Source organism: Temnothorax longispinosus, chromosome 5 (genome assembly GCF_030848805.1).
Source record: "Temnothorax longispinosus isolate EJ_2023e chromosome 5, Tlon_JGU_v1, whole genome shotgun sequence".
Lineage (NCBI taxonomy): Eukaryota > Metazoa > Arthropoda > Insecta > Hymenoptera > Formicidae > Temnothorax > Temnothorax longispinosus.
Window position 1 is genome coordinate 4,772,255 of NC_092362.1, and position 17,321 is coordinate 4,789,575.

The 17,321-nt window shown below is 39.6% G+C and overlaps 1 protein-coding gene across 3 annotated transcripts in view; it reads right to left on the reverse strand.

The window, feature by feature from the left end:
- Positions 1-403: 403 nt before the first annotated feature.
- Positions 404-17,321, reverse strand: part of LOC139813241 (zwei Ig domain protein zig-8) — a 41,474-nt gene continuing 24,556 nt past the window's right edge. For 2 of the 3 annotated variants that reach the window (XM_071778624.1, XM_071778626.1), the window contains exons 3-5: positions 12,846-13,074; positions 11,778-12,077; positions 404-8,104 (exon numbers count right to left, since the gene is read on the reverse strand). In XM_071778624.1, the coding sequence (XP_071634725.1) occupies positions 8,004-8,104; positions 11,778-12,077; positions 12,846-13,074 (630 nt within the window). In that variant the 3' untranslated portion in view covers positions 404-8,003. The remainder of the gene's footprint in view (positions 8,105-11,777; positions 12,078-12,845; positions 13,075-17,321) is intronic. The other variant, XM_071778625.1, reaches the window with a different exon arrangement.

A 17,321-nucleotide genomic window follows, 5' to 3' on the forward strand; every position in this document is an offset into this window, starting at 1 on the left:
CTGAAATCATATTTGATCAGAAAAGCTAATCTATCTAATAAGGATTGATTGAAAGACAATAATTAATAGTTTGTAATAACATAAAGTTATTCCTTATTACTGATCAACGTTACATTTATACAATTATAAATTAAAAAAAATACTAATATTGAAATTAAAAATATACAATCTGGCTGGATTAAATATAGTTTACAATTTCCATTTATATTGACTCTACTTTCCTTATTACAATGTACAATAAATGATAAATTAACACAAATCCTTTTCTAAAATATTTGTGAAGTTTAAAAATGTCTATTTTGATGTATAAAGAAATTACTTCTTTTTAGGATTAACGATTAATTGGTATTCTTCTTGATAGCTTCGATATGATTTGTGATAATATTCTGTCAATTTCTTTATAATAACAATATATAACTTCGATTCCTTTAGGACAACGATTAGCCGGGCTAAACATTCAGGGCAGATCCAAAATCAAACGCGATTTCACGCAAACCATTACGCGGCATTCATCATCTTCCAAATGCAATTCGAGTGTAATTATTATCCGATTCGGGCGAAACCACTGGCAACTATAATGGCGCCAAGCTCGGATCGTCTACGTCTCTCTCCCTTTCTCTTTCTCTCTCTTCCTTCCTAATATTACTTCCTAATAATGTGAATTATTGGATAAAATACCCGTTTTATTACGCGGCGTGTATACACGCGAGCGAAATCCCGTCGACCGCGACCGAGTGTCGTGACTGAATATCGTACCAGGCATCGCGTGGCTTCGCACAAAAGTTGATCCACAAATGAAATTGAAAGGAACTTAAGTTACAGTCGCCCATTATCAATTAGCACAACAAAATAATTTTCCAGAACAATTTAAGTTTTTTTTCCAAGTAAGTGCTTATTTATAATTATGATTGCAGCCTCTAGAATCAATTTGAAAATTATGTTTACTTATAAAAAAAAAAAAAAAAAAAATGCATAGAAATTTACTCTTTTTAACTCTTTCCACACTAAATTTCTGATTAAATTAATAAAATCAAAAATATATGTTCATCTGTAGGTGCCTCGGGATTTCATTGACGAAAGATCGATTCCATGCTGACTGAAGAATTTGTAGTGAATAGAACATTCGGCGGGACAGCTTGTGTAACGCGTAAAATAAAAGCGGACACGTTCCGAATTCCCGACTCCGCGAAATGAGGTAAACGCGACCACGTAGCCCGCTTGACGCCCGAATTCAGAAAGATGAAACGAATTCGAATTTTGTTCATTCCACGTGGCCGGCCGAAGTCGAGAATTGAATTCCAGGCGCGATCGGAATCCAATTCGAAGTCCGTGGTTGTCCGCGAATCCTCTCTCCCACATCCTCATCCTGATCTCCGAACTCGAGCGGGAAACTTCGCGCGTAGTCAACGCGATCGTTTTCTATCCTGCGTCTTCACTTCCAAACTATCTTTTCTCTTGGCGTTGATGGGTAACAATCTTAACCTTTTTCTCAAGTAACTGGAAACGTGAATTCTGTAGCCCATCCGAATCCGCACTTACTCGCTTGTATTTTCGTATACACGCCGCTTGTTGATAGAAGACGGCCAGAAAAGCCAACGACGTTGGTTTAAATAGCGCTATTGGTATTGAACGAAATGAGTTGCAATATAGGATATCAACGTTTAATATAACACTGAATTTTGCAGGCTATATTTATTTGGGTTCGTGTAAATGCAATTTGAAATTAAAAGAGCATAATATGTTTATTTTATTTTCGGATCACTCGCGGGTGTATCGGATTGGTAATAATGGAAATGCCAATACCCGTAAAATCCTCAAACGCGCAGTTAAATCATTTATTTGCCATCCGCCGTTAACCATTTATAATCTAGATTATTTGTATCTTGTATTTTTTATGTCATGCATTTTTTTGCATCTGTGAAAAGTTGCAGATTGACTGAAGGATTCTCGTTATGTGCGTTTGCGAACATTTAACCGGAACAGCCAGAGTCATCGATATGCCCCCCGACGACGGGCTCCGCTCGGTAGCGAGAAAATCGATGCGGCACGCATTGCGGACTTGGTTCCGCGACTCAACGGCGCGCTTCCTATCTCTTACACCCAGTTTCCGCCGAAAAGAAAGAAAAATGCCCGCAAACTTTTGTTTCGGCCTCGACGCTCGTACCCGCCCGCCCGTCCGCCCGCGCAATTATTTTTCCCCCAACTTCTCATTGTCTGCGGGGGCCGTATATTTTACCGCCGAACCACACACGTGTAAGCGTGACTCTAGCAAGTTCGCCCCTCGAGAGAACTTCCGAAATATTATCCTTTTCACCCGCGCGCACTTCCCTCGGAATTATGTGCTTCTTCTGTAGTCACATGGCAAGGTGCCGACGGGTGGCTCGAGATTTCTTTACGGGTTCTTCTCTTCCCTCACTTTATTTGACCCTCTTGTTTTAAAGCACGACGTATTCAAGGGGAATAATGTTCAGGAAAATATACGAGTAACTTAGAAAATTGCCCTGCGGACACATTGAAAAATTACGTCAACAGTATTAATCATGATTGTCGTCGTAAACACATCCATTGCGAAAGTTTATGAGATTTTGCGGTAAGTTTTTCTATTTGGATATTTCGGTAAGCTGACTATTTTAAATAAAATGGAAGAAAAGTTTTGCTTATATTAAATGCCGGCAACAAATACAAAAATGTATGCGTGTGTATTAAAGAAAACTGATCTTGATACGCGTTTCAATCGTTTTAAAAACGCTCACTGTAAAATCTTTCGAAAACTTCTCGCAATCATACAAAAATTTAAAAAAGAACTTTGGCAGTTGTAAGAAAATCTGTTTGTTACAAAATTATAACAAGGAGAGTAGGTACATGTGCGTCTTTTTAAGATCCTATACTTTTTCTGGACGGCCATGGCAATGCGTACACATCTTTGCCTTTCTTTTCATTGCTTCTCTCTCGACTCATCGCGTTACTTAAATCGCTTCTGACAAGCGACTATCCGTGTCGCCCCGGGAAGTTCTATTGGGCCAGGCGGGGGCATCCACCTCACCAACATATCAGAGTCACGTAGGAGAGCGAAGATGCAAGCGACTTCGTTTCGTCGAGCGCGAATGACCCGAGCGATACTTTCGATACTGTCCGATCGCACTGGCCAACTGACGATTTCTCTTATCGGTTTTTCCGAGCGATCCTCGAGCGACTTCGACGTTTCTGCCGATGTTAGCAAAGTAAATGCATCGACAAATAAATGAACGACATATTTTATCCACGTGCTCCATCGCTCGATATGCTGTGCCTTTCCAAATTTATGATATTGATCGATGCTGTAGTCGAGAATAAATCAAATATTACTGAACATGCTTGGACATTTTGAATGAAGCATATATAATCAAAACATGGTTCTTACGAAAAATTTAAAATAGCAATAAGATTGAAAACATTTTAAGAAACATTATGTTATCAGAAAATGTAAGTACATGGTTATAGAGTGTGGATTAAAAATGCTTAAAAAATATCTGAAACATTATTTAAATATATTTTATGGTTTTTGATAATATTTGCTTAAAATACAAAAATGTCAATTTTAAGAGGTTGTTTTAAATCTCAAAAGTAGCACGTTATAAAAAGACAATGCCTTTTAAGTTTTAAACAATCTATTTTAAAAGGAATCGAATCGTTTTGTGACAACTGCGTTTTGTGACATGTCCTTGTCAATACCAAATCACATTTTGCAAACATTTCTATCTAAAAGTTATATTTTAAAATTATATTAAATAAGCATGTGTGTTTGTACAGAACCGTTCTATAACAAAAATAAAAAAAACAATCCAGACAAAACTTAAAACGAATTGATGGAAAATGCTTTTTTCCGCGGGAAACAAAGCTTTTTCCGATCAGGAAGTCAATCGTCACTGGCCAGTGCTATCTGGCAGAATATCACATCGAAACACACACAAATAGAAAGTGAAATTTTCTCTCTCTCTCTCTCTCTCTCTCTCTCTCTTTCTCTCACTCACTCTCTGTCTTGTCACGAGTTCGGATTTTGATTTCTCCGCGTTTACATTCGTCTCATTGTCAGATACATCCGAAAAGAGCGAGGAGAGGAGAGATCGGCTCACGTCTCGAAGTTTCTCCATGCGGAAAGGCGCGCAAGGCGTGTGAATGTGATGTCGCACAAGTTATGATACAGACATTATGTACAAATTCGCGTTGGTATGTGTCGATGCTAACGCCGACTGCGACGCGATCGCGGTCGTTTACTGTTGAACGGCGAAACAGGCCAAACCGACGCATTCGTCGTTGATTAAGGTCGCCATTAGGGGTAATCCGCACGTATAGCTGCATAGGAAGCCTGTGCCTGAGACGTCGGTGCGTTTGTACTCACGAATCGGTGAATTTAACATGTATCCGACGAGCGCGTAAACACGCGCGTCACGTTGATTTGTCTGTGTACGTGTGTGTTTTGCGCTCGGTGAAACCTCTCCGTGCGCTCATCTTTCTGTCTATATCTTCCTACTGCGCCCGTCTAATCCGTACCACTATCTCAGTTCACCTGTCAGTCTCGCGATATAATCGTCAGACTAATGATGGGACAAACGATGACAGGAGTGCTCGACGTTTGATCAGCTATTCTCTTGCAACGAAACAATGCGCGAAAACTACGCCGATATCATTGCTCCGTTTCCGTGCGCTGATCTCGGAATCTCTGTATAATTCTCTCTCTGGGAATTTAATTAGGGCAACAATTTACGCAGCGTAACTTAAGCTTATAATTATAAAGATGGAATATAATAAAAAGATATCGCTTTACATTCTCATCTCTTTGATAATCCAGCCGAATCACTGAGAATGTTGAGTAATAAGACAGTTATTGTAAAAATAACAACGTTTAATGAAATACCATTATGCAAACGGCATTTAATTATTGCACCCAGCAGCAAAAAGTTAAAAAGAATATAATTACAATAATGGTTATATTTCGAATTGTATATTTTTAACAAACTATTTAGAGTGTATTGTGTGCGCGCGTGTGCGTACATACCATATTGCTTTTGTTTTTAGTATAATGAAACATAACGTGGCAATTATTGAATATATGAAGCTAAATGGGCAGGACTAATTGCAAAATGGAGGTAAAAATATATCGAGAGAAAATTGTGCGACGTGATTCTTCTGGGGCTAATCAATGGTCGAAATTTAAAGCGCGCCTCGCCATCATTTCCATTGACAGAATGATTATTATTTATGCGCGGCTCGCAATAATCGCTGGCAATTATTGTATTAAATTGCCGCGCACAGTGAGCTTTGTTTCGATTATTCAACCGTTTCATTCGCACTTATTTGCAATTGTAAAATTAACTTTTACACGCGTGTCTGCCACGTTGTTGTTATTTATTTTTCATTATTACTGCCCACTGATGCATGACCACCAGGTCTAATTGTTTTTTATATATTAGCATGTTGCAATGGAAGGATTACAATTGTTGTCGCTTTACTGACGCTGTACTGTTATTACTGTAATATCAAAATTCAACTCGTGTTAGTTCTCGTAAATATATAAATACTTTTTTTGACACTTTTAGATTTGAGATATTTATTTGATTCATTTATGCACAAGATGTACATAGGTATATACATTCATTTATCAATTAAGTTTTCTTTCTTCTCTATTTATTAATAAAAATATATAAAGTTCAGTAAATTATAAGGAAATAATAGGGCAACTTATCTCCTTAATAAAACTTTTTGCTCAATATTTTAATTTTGTTTGCTGCGTTCTTTCCTATAAAAACTAAATTAAATTGTGTATGTCCTCCATGTTTCATATTCTTAATTTAAATTTAACTTAAGTTAAAATTTACATTTTGATCATTAATATCGGTTAATCTTATATACTCCAACATGAAATTCCGACATTAACTGTGTACCAACAATGTATTTTGACAATTTACCTCTATATCATTTTCCTGTTATCTCTGTTCAACGCTGTGTTAATTAACGGCTAATCGAGGACGATAGAAAATTAGGCCATAATCAAAGTGCGTAACAATAGACTACTTAAGCTTAGTTTATCCTGATTGCATTCAATTATTGAGTTTTGATGCCGTTAATCCAATTGTGATTCGAACGAGCATAATTTAGATGCGCTTTTCACATTACAAAAGTGCACTCTGTTTTAAAACTCATATTAAAATGTACCTTATTTGATTATATCAATTTAGATTGAGTAGTTTCCGAAATTTCTGGACATTGAAATGTATTTAATGTATAATATTTACGGTTTTTTTTATTCGAATTATTTTGCTTAGTGCTATATAAGGCGCGTTTGATCGATAATTATAATTAATACAATTGATTTGAGAGAAGCTACGTATTTACAATACAAACAACACATAAAGTCGATATTTTGCATGTTCAGTCTTGCTTACGGAATGCGTTAGAATTAATATAAAGTCGTTAACAGCAATTTTCGTTATAAAGAATGCTATGGTAAAAAATAAATAATACTTACGACGCTGTTTAATTTGAAATTTAAATTATTTAATTTAGCGACGATGAATGTATATTTTCTGAATAAATGTTAATGTACGTTTTTGTTAAAAAGAAGTATTTATTTATTATTCGATATAATATAAATCTCTGCAAGTGCTATTAGAGAGTCGAAAACAAATTAAATGTCAGAATATGAAAACCTTTTTACAAACGTCAAAAAGTTGTTACTAGAGAGAATATATCTATATAAAACCGATCGATTCTTAAATCACCTACTAATGCAAAATCCTACAGAGTGGCTACAAAATTTACAACACTAAAATGCGCGAGTTTGGAAAAGTGTCAAAATCCGAGATATTTCCAAACGTAATATAAAACTAATCGCGGAGAGAGAACGATGTCCGAGTTGCCAAGTCGGCGAGTCGCGATGAAATTTATCCCGAGAAACGTCGCCAGGACTGAAGATAGCATCGGAACGAGTATAATGTGAACGCGCAGCCGATTATCGCACGGCAATTTTATGAAATATACGGAAAATTGCCGAGATCGAGCATTCCAGTCACGTTTTATTTTCCATTGAATCCCATCCACGTAGCTTGCATTCCCCAAGATTCGACTGCTCGTAAACCGTAAACCGTAAAGCAATCGCTCCACGCCTTAACGCTTCTCGTAAATCGGTTTCTCGCGATAGGGATTACCTGGATTATCTGGTGGCCCCTCCCCCTCCCCCCGACCTCTCGTCGGCCTTTTCCTCGTTTTGTGGGGAAGGAGGGCAAGGATTTCGCGCGCCAGATCTACCGCGAAGCACCCGCACTTCCGGCATTAGCATCGACGTTCGCTTAATTAAGTGCCCCTTTCTTACCGAAAGATGTAACTCCCCCTCCGAGCGCGAGGAAACGCGTCGCGCGGTTCCATCGCGGCCGAAATGCACGCGACGAAAGTACCGCGCACTATCGAGTTCTTCGTCTTGATTTTCGACGCACATCGGCGCGGGGCGTTGATAATCGGTGGCGCACGAAGTAAGTGTTCTTCATTTTCTTAACAGGATCGCTGAGCAACAACTCAATACCCATCGTCCCGTCTAATGTCAGAGAAGAGAAGGATCAGATTCACGGGAACGTGTATCCGTGAACGTTTGTGCCTCGCATTCTTTTGTTACACAGTATAACGTACCATGTAACCCGGCGTGTCGCTAATAGACTATAATTCACCATGCTTTTTGTAAGGAGCAATAATCAATTAACCGACAGCTGCTACTTACAAGAGAAATCGCTATTTTTCCTTGATTGGCAGTTTTCCCTCCTCTCATAAAAGCATCGTGAATTATGTTGCGACGTGCCAACTGAACACGCTCTACTTCAGTCATTCACGGAATCCTTTTATGTCCCGTACAAACTTGCGGTCGTCCCGCGATCACGTTTGTCGAACACGCACGCGTGGAAGCGCGCTCGCGTAGACGTAAGAGGAACGTACCGCGATGGATGTGATCTTCGGCCGTTGACGCCTTTCGTTTTCGTTTACACCGAGGATATGTACAAAATGATGAGGGACACCAATAGACAACTTGAGGACAGTATCGGCCCCGCGGTCCCGGTCTGCATCGCTTCCGGTCGCTCGCCTGTAATACAAAGACATCCCGGGTTAAGGCAAGCGGTCTGTCAGCGATGAAATCTCATTTTAACCATTTAATCTCATTTCTACGTTAAAATATGCGCGCACCGATGAAAAGACAAAAGAGACGAAGATCATAAAGGCAACATCTCTCTCGAATGTTTTTCTCTCTCGCGAGGTTTCGTCTTTCGTCGTGACAGGTGTGTTGCATTATCTTTTCGACCGGAACTCGACTAACCGGCTAATACATTTTTATTACGTCACTCTTGTTTCTGTTAAAATGATGGTAAAACCATTATTACGAAAGGTTCTTCGGGATTTATGCAGCGAGTATAAATAAACCATCCATCAATCTATCAAGTCTCATTCAGCGAATATAATCTACTTCGCGCGAACTGGAAAGGCAAAAACGGGGGAGGTGGGTCGAGAGGGTTGAAGCGACCCGGAGTTCCCCGGGCGTGATCTGGATAATGAGAGCTTACCGTGCAGCGCGTGCTGGTGCCACCGCGGATATTTTCGCATGGAAAGTTATTGAAATACTAGTGACGTGTACCGCGCGAGGAAAGTTTCTCGCGTCGGTGTGACTGCTGAAATTAATTGAATCGCTCGCTCGCGCGCTCGCTCGCTCGTGAGCGCGCTTTTTGTTCCGCGTCGCGGAATGCGTCGTGAAACTTTTTAATGAATGTCAACTGCGAGCGATACATTCGGATAAATGATCCTGTTTTCTGGCGCGCAATTTGCCGGACCGCCGGGCCGTGCGATCGCCTACGCTGGGAATGTTGATCGCGACGATTTCGCCCATTGTAAAAAGTTTCGAGCGGACTGAAGCGGCGTATTAGGCGCGTCCTTTCTATCCGACCTTTTATCGGATATCGGCCACTTCGTAAAACGAATCGAAGTACTATTTCCGGACGTGCGTTCCCCCTCGCTCCACCCGTAATGCCCGCGGAATTTTCCGACTCGGCCCTCGTAAATTTACCAAGTTTTGCGCCCACGCGAAACTTTCGCGTCCGTTCATTCGTTCGTTTGTTTGTTTGCCCGCTATTCGCGTTTCTTATAACGATGCAGGGAATTTTGGGAGGATTTTTCGACGGTCCTCTCGGAACGGTGGGAATATAGAGGCGAAACTTTCCAAAATTGTTTTTAACGCATTGTAACTGGGACTCCGAGAGATTATTCCGACGTGCGCGGCTAATGGCAAAGTTTTCATTAAGTCGAGGGACCTATATATTTCTTTCGATGTGGGAATATCGGTCGCGCCAGCCAAGGCAAGCGCGCCGCGCTCCAGCACGCGTGTGCGAATCGAAGAGTAATTTCCGCCCCGTTCAGGCGGTATCAAGCGAGCAGCTGTAAATTTCTGCGAGCTTTTAAGGTGTCGTATTCTACGGAGGGATCGGGATTTCGATGGTAAAATTTTAAGAGCGCGCACTTACGAGTTATTTTGGTCGTCGCGATTCGTATTTTCTTTGACAATGAGCGCGTGGATCGATATTGCTGCAATTGATTCCAGGCCGACATTTCGAAAGCAGTAATTGAATTATTGAGAAAGATAGAAGACGACGCGGAAATTAAACCCTGAATTATTCTATTTAATGTAATTTATTAACTGTTTTATATTTAAATTATAGAGTATGACCGAATTCAACACAAATATTTTTTGTAATTTTTATATCTAACACAACTTGATACATTTAATGTAAATTTGTTGAAAATATGAAAATAATATATTAAAATAAAATTTAATAAATTAATTCTGGGTCATAAAAGGGCAAAATAAGTTATCCGTTAAAGTCATATACAGATGTTGTAAAAAAATAGTATCTAAGATAAAAATTGTATTTAAAGTAATAAATAAAATAACTGTTTTTACTATTACATGTAAATTCTCTACATAATTTATATAACTATATTAATCATAATTTTTAAACTTAAAAGAGAGCAACAGAAGTTTATAAATGTTTAATAATAGATTTTGTTTAATTCCATTAGCGAGAAATCATTGGATAAATGGTTTCTCTTCATGTTGAAATATAGATATTCTACAGATATTCGAAACGTTGAGATTATAATTAAAATAAAAAGATATTATTATCCTTTTATAACATTTTGCAAATAGTCGCTTTGTTACCTATGCACGGCAATATATGGTTACAAATATATATCCGGATTATTTCGCGAATCATTTCGCAATCCGCATGTTTCACTAAACGATATATTGGAATATCCGCGAATCACCGAGCGAAATTTGTTTCCTCGCGCGATGTTGTCGCGCGTCGCGAAAAACAAGCCGCGATAACGAACATAATTCAATAGTGTCTCCCGCATGCGCTTCATTAATAAATTATTCAAGCTAGGTTATTGAAGCATTCGCCAACTCCGCCGGCTTCTTCGTTCGTCGCGAATGACGAAGGGCCTTATTATGCGAAATCGGGGTGCCTCGTATTCGCGTCGAGTTCACGCGAGCGTTTCCGTATATACATATATATTTATATGTGCACGCGCGCGCCAACTTCGCGACTGCATAATTGCCAAGAGTTTGATAGAGCGGCAAGTTTCGAGCGCGGCCGAAAGCTGGGAAGGGACAGCTGCGGGCGTTTACATTCTCGGCCGATATTCTCCGACTATCAAGAATACATCACGAGACCGGTACGTGAAACCCATTAGAAAGATAAGAATTAAGAGCCATTAGGCGTGATAAGAATGAGGGATAAGAAAGAACACGTGATAAGAAAGTATAAAAGAATAGAGACTTTTTGCGCGCCGAGGCGCGCTGTTCACCGAGTTTTTCACCTCTTTTTCGTTATCATCCGTTTATCGATTTCTAGTCCGGCGAACAGCGGATCTATACGCGCATTTCGGTGCCGCGAAACTTTTCCGATCCACTATCGGTCCTGAGTAGTTTTAACGATCGCGGACGCGGAACGGTTCGAGTTTACGAGCTGGCTGTGTGAATAGTTAACATCTACAGCTTCTCTATGCGGGATGTGAACTGCAGAGCGACGGTCAATAAAATAATTTTGCACGCTATAAAGCAAGACCCGATGACAGCCAGTACGCTTTGGGAATTCATTTCGAGGGGCGGAAATTGCAACTTGGCAGATTGGCCAGGTTGATTCGGAATTCTGGCGCCTCGAAGCGACACGATAGTTAATCGTCGTAGCACAACGGAATTATATTAATTCCACGGAATTGTAAGCAGGCATGAGAATTTAGGCTAGCAAACGCATTTTTATTACTCGATAATTATAATTATCTTAAATTTTTTGGTGCCAGTTTAGAGCAGTTTGCCCAATACGAAAAGACATGGAAACACGAAATCTTTCCATCGTTGCGAATTGCTTTCCAGTAAAGCAATTAAAAGACTCATGTTTATTAACGAATCAATGCAAGATTTAATATATACGATACGTAATAATTAATTGCAGTGGTAATTTAGTTCGTTGTTCAAATAAATGCCAAAAACGTTCCGCTTTAGAGAGAAGCTTTAGAGAGAGGCAAATAAATATACGAAACGTAAAATTTTTAATTAAGCTACCTAGCTACCTCGGCTGATGAAGAAATAGCGAGTTGTACCGAAAATACATGACATTTCGCGGCCGTTGTCTCGCGTCGCTCGTAAAATCGCGTCGACAAGAACGGAGCTCTGGGCTCTGGCGTACCTCGCAGGAGCAAAGACTCACCATTTAGGACATGAACCCTGATAGACGCCGTATTGGCGTTGCTGGGCTTGCAGCTGTACTCCCCGGAGTCCGAGGGCTGCGCCGTCTGAATGAGAAGCCAGGAGGTGGTAACGTCGCCACCCTTCTCGGTTATCACGGAGACGCCGCCCCTGGGACTGTCGTAACTCAGGACTTTCTCATTGTAGTACCAGAAGATGAAGGCTGGTGGCTCCGAACTGAAGCGTATGGCACACGTCAGGTTTATCGTGCTGCCCGCACCGACATACAACTCGGGGCCGCCCAGTATCGTCGCCGTAGGTACTGCGATAAAGAAGAATTTTCTCTCGCTTTCTATTTCCCTCCTCTTCCTCGTTCTCCTCGTTCTTATCATGCTCTCCAATTTCCCCCGATTCCACTCCCTCTCGGGGTCATCCGCCTCGGCTCGGATAACCCCAAAGATCCGTGCATCGCGTCGTGAAAGCTCTCTGTATGAAAGTCTTTTGGGAATGGTACTTAGCAAACGAGGGGAACGAGGAATCTTTAAAGCTGCCCCATGATCCGTGAGAAGTAACGAGGAAAAGCTTCTTAACAAACGCAGATAAGTGAGGATAATTGCGACGCCGTCGACGTCGCCCCTTCCGACGTCGAATTCAGCCCCGGGATCATCGTTAAATTGCGTTTAAATCATCAAGCGTACCATTTTTTCGTCAAATTTACTGCTTACTTTGATTCATGATCTCTAAATAGTTTGATGCACAAACGGAAACTGAATTGAGGCTAGATAACATATATTTTACGCATTTTGATATATCGTCCGGACGAATAATATTCACGTTTTTACGTTTATTCTGTAGATTTATCCTTTTCCTCTGTGTCCTTTCATTAATCATGTATTTACTAATTTAATCTCGCTGTGAACACAGAAATGGAATTTTTTTCAAAAGCCGGAAGAGAACCATGCCGTCCTAGCGGACCGATATTTTGCGGATTGAGACTGAAACGCTCACCAGAGCGTTTTGGAAATTTCATCGAATGGTAGAACGGGGACAACGACGGGTGAGATTACATTGAATGAAACATGAAACTTACCAACGACATTCAAGCGAAATTGATACGACTTGATAGGTATGGTGGAAATCTGACATTCATAGATTCCCTGGTCTCGCTCCTGCGCCCACTTTATGCAGAGGGTCCATTCGGACCATTCGTTGCTGTGGCCCGTGTTTTGTCTGTGTAACGCTTGAAATCGCTGGTCACTCGTGTACGTGTACGCTCCCGCAGTCAGAATGTGGATGTCTCTATGCCTGACCCAGGATACCTTCGCAAACAAAATTAGCAATAATGGTGATAAATGATAAACCAATAATGTAACTGGAATATTCAAACTGTCTTTCATCAACCGCATTACATTTATTGTTAGAGAAAGCGGTGGAATTAAGACTCTCGCGATTGCCTTGCGCTTTCCTGCATCCAAGAAAATGACATGCGCGCGACTAATTCGCGCGGCGCACCTTGCAGGCAATATGAGAGATCATTTGCCAGAGTTTCTCGTTGTGCTCGCGTTGGTTCCACTTAACGTTCGACATTCATCATTGCCGACGTCTTCTTGCAGTTTCGCGCGCGGATGCAGCGTTTCCCTCTCCGTCCCTCGCGCCGGCGCGTCCGCGAGTCGCCCCATTCGTCCCGATGGATAAGTTGGGAAGCGCTAAACTGCTTTTGTTCCCGTGCAATAGCTACCGCTAGCCAGACACCGCGAGAGACGTAAACTTCGTCGAGTAAATACGCTAAGTGGTGCCAACGGCGAGCACATATGTAAACGGCGTTCGCACGGCGCGCGTGTATATACATGCACAAGACCGGGAAAACGGTGTGCCGTACCGACACACTCCCGGCCTCGCCCGGTTTATATACGAGGTCAGAGCTCTGTGAAAATATCGACAAACAGCCAAGCCGCCCACACTCCTAAAGACCAACCCAGCCCCTCCGGGAGGGGAAGGGTTGAAATTTCCCGCATTGGGGACGCGCGCCCCGGCGCGAGAACCCGACGTTAATATGCGTCGAACTTACCGTTACCGCGAATTCCAATGTTACGGTTTTGCTCCCATTGCCTCGCGATTGCTTTTAGGATGGATGGTTGACAGACGGTAACGATAAATTATTTCGACGCGGGTATTTTGCGTGTGTGTGATTTTTTTCAAACACTATGATTTAGCAGCATTATGATGCATGTGTTCCATTGGAAATGTATAAAATACACAACAAATTCAAGGTGCGCAAAAAATCTGTACATGTATGTTTATGTATATTTTTTGAATTAAACTCTGCTTTGATGTATTATATTAAATGTGTTTAGTAATATAAAATATATAATAAGCATAATTTTTAGCTGAAACAAACGTAATAATATGAAAATTGTTAAGCGGAAAATATTACTTAAACTTTTCAGAGAACGAGACATGAACGTTTCATTTTATTATTCATATATGATCTTTATTATTAGTATCACAGTCTCTCTTCCGCATGCAAATTCTTACGATTCTCTCGCCATGTTTCATATCTGAAAACTGCAGGGAAATAAAAGTATTCGCTTTGTTGGAACAGAAATGCGTACACTTCATTGAAAAGTCGACGAGTCTCTCTGTAGTAGTCCTCGGGAATATTAAAGCAGACGGCGAGCTTCGACGAGAGAGCGCTACAGAAGTGCCTTTTCTTATGGTTTAACTTTTAAGTGACCGAACTTTCTTCATGAGTAAAATTTAATTTCTCGTCTCTATTCACTTATCATCGCGGATGTATTCCATAAAAGAAGGGAGGATGTGATTAAGCCGGCCCTTTTACTGTTCCCTCTTATTTAAAACGATAATTATAATTTTACACAGACAGATGGAGCAGTTTTCTTAATAATTCAGCAATGTAACGTGATTAATCTAAATTATATAAAAAGTAAAATTTTAAATTTGTACAAATCGATCTTTAATCACATTCCGTAATTTCATATTTATAACATCTGCAATCCATAATGTAATACGCTCGGGATTAATTCAATCCAAAGATTAATAATATCGCACGTGACGACTCGTTAATCCTCTTTAATTCACTTTTAAGATAAGAAAGTTAGTCGCGCGAGAAAAAATACGGAGAGCTGAAATGGTGGAGAGGCGCCTGTAAGATAATATTATTTCTGAAGAATTCTGAGAGAGTTTCAAATGTAAGAAGACGCCCGGATCGCGCTCCGCGTTCCGCAGAATCCTTTTATTTCCCGTTCGAAGTCTTCCCCGGAAAATCGCCGAAGACCGTCGAAGTCTCACACTCTGACACCAGCACCCGCGTGAACGCGCGCATGAAAATCTGCTTTGCGTGCGCGCTGGCAGCGGAGGAAGCTCGCCCGGGAAACTTTCTGTATTCCCCCGCAACTTTTCTTACGTTTCGACACGGGTCGGTGGCTTTTCCGCGGCGGGCGTTCCATACGGAAATAGACGGATCCTCTCGTTCGGTCCTTCCGTTTCGGGATCGCAGTAAAGTTGGTCAGGCGCACTGTACGAAGGACTTCATGATGCAAAAACTCCGACACGGATGGTTATCAGAGTTATCGAAATGAGCTTCCATTCCGATGAGCTTATTTTCTCCAAAAGCTACGTTCTTGCCTCTCGCTCTTGCCGGAAAGACTTTAAAGGTGATGCATAAAATCCGTGTGAGCCGCGAAAATAAAGTCTCGTATACATTGATCTCATCACTTGTATATCTAGTAAATTTGTTACTTGAAAGACAATTGAAAAACTGTTTTGGATAAATGAAAACACAGCTACAAAGGATGATTTTCTAACTTAAATACTTAACTTGTAATTTAAATTTCTGAGTTTTATTGATTATATTTATGTATATACTCTGAATAATTTTAAAAATATTTACGATTAATCTAAATTATCGATCTGATGATTTTTAATTGTATATATACTATTTATTTAAGAAATTAATTAAAAATCATATTTTTAGTTTTTTTAATATTCAATCCGACTGTTTTAAACAATTGCACCACTTTAAATTTAGATATTAAATGTAAACAGAGTTGGATATAAATTTTAATAAATTTTTTTTTCAAAAAAGATACTAACACGCGAATAAATTAAAAGAATCTAAAAATCATTATTTTAAAAATAAAATAATTTATATAAAATAATCGCTAAACTAGGAATAATCTGTTTTTTTTTGTATGCTAAAATACAGTATTCTTTATCGATTAATACTTCCACAGTCGAACAAGCATTATCAGCGAGATCAGTAATTATTATGCAAATTTTGCGCGGAAATTAAAGTACTATGTACCTTTCGCATTTTGGATAACAACGAAAGAAAGGAGGGCGAATTGTTATCGCTTTATCTGAATTATCTTGTTATACATGTAAACTCCATACTTTACTATTCTGTTTTCGCAGTCGCTTCTTTTGCGTGGGCACTTTTGTGCTGATTGCTGAGTGCATCGTCGTCGGTCCTATTAGTCGATATTTCTGCTGATATTTGTCCCGCGGAACTCGATCGTTTATTTATATAGTTTTATTCGTAAAATATCTTTCCTCCTTTCTTTTTTGTCACGTGTATGCCAACCGCCGTTTCGGTGCGATGTCGACGCAGTAATTGCAGGAAACATGCGCGCGTTGAGAGATGTCTGGTGACACGCGTCAGAATGCATTTCCAACCTCGATATACGTACTAAAAACGTTTATTGGCTTCGCGAATCTTATGCAAAATTTTACAATTTTACTCGATTGCTTGAAGTCTCATGCGAGATTTTTATTTAAAGTCGAGTGATATTTAAAATAATCATCGAGTTAATCATTAAGTTATTGAAACTTAATATGCAAAATATTATCCTTGGGAGAATACAAATATATATACACAATGTTCGCAGATCTAAAACATCTAAATAAATAAATGAAAAAGAGATTTTCTTTGAAATTCGAAATTATAACTCGCGAAATTGTTGTCAGAGAGACGCAATATGAATTCTTGTATTAATGATGAAAATGTGAATAATTTGCCTGGTTTTTTAATAACGCTTTTATTGCTTTATTATTTTGCAGAATATTGCGTATTCGTTTCTGTAATTTTATCTCATTGACTTTTTTAATATCCGTATGAGCTGCATTGCGTCATTGCGTGGAATTTCGCTGTTTTTCTCCTGATAATCCGATAGCGCTAGCGCACTAATCAGACAGGCGTTTGTATCACGAAATACGATTAAAAGCTCTCCCCTTTTGATATCGCGTTGCATCAAGAGTGTATATTGGAATTTAATCCATCAACATTGAATGAAGATAATTTCGGTATTGTGCATTTCCTGAAACGTTCGATTGTATGCTTGCCTTTAGTTAAGTATCGAAAACGTGAAATGCAATGTATGTGCAATATGTGTATATATTTATTAGATTTATTTATATTTATTGAATATATTTTCTTTCGTGGAAAAAAAAACAATATACGTTATTACATGAAATAGATCCAATAAAATGTTATAAGTTGTTCAATCGTTTTTAATCTCTCCAGGATCGTTAAAATCTTCTAATAATT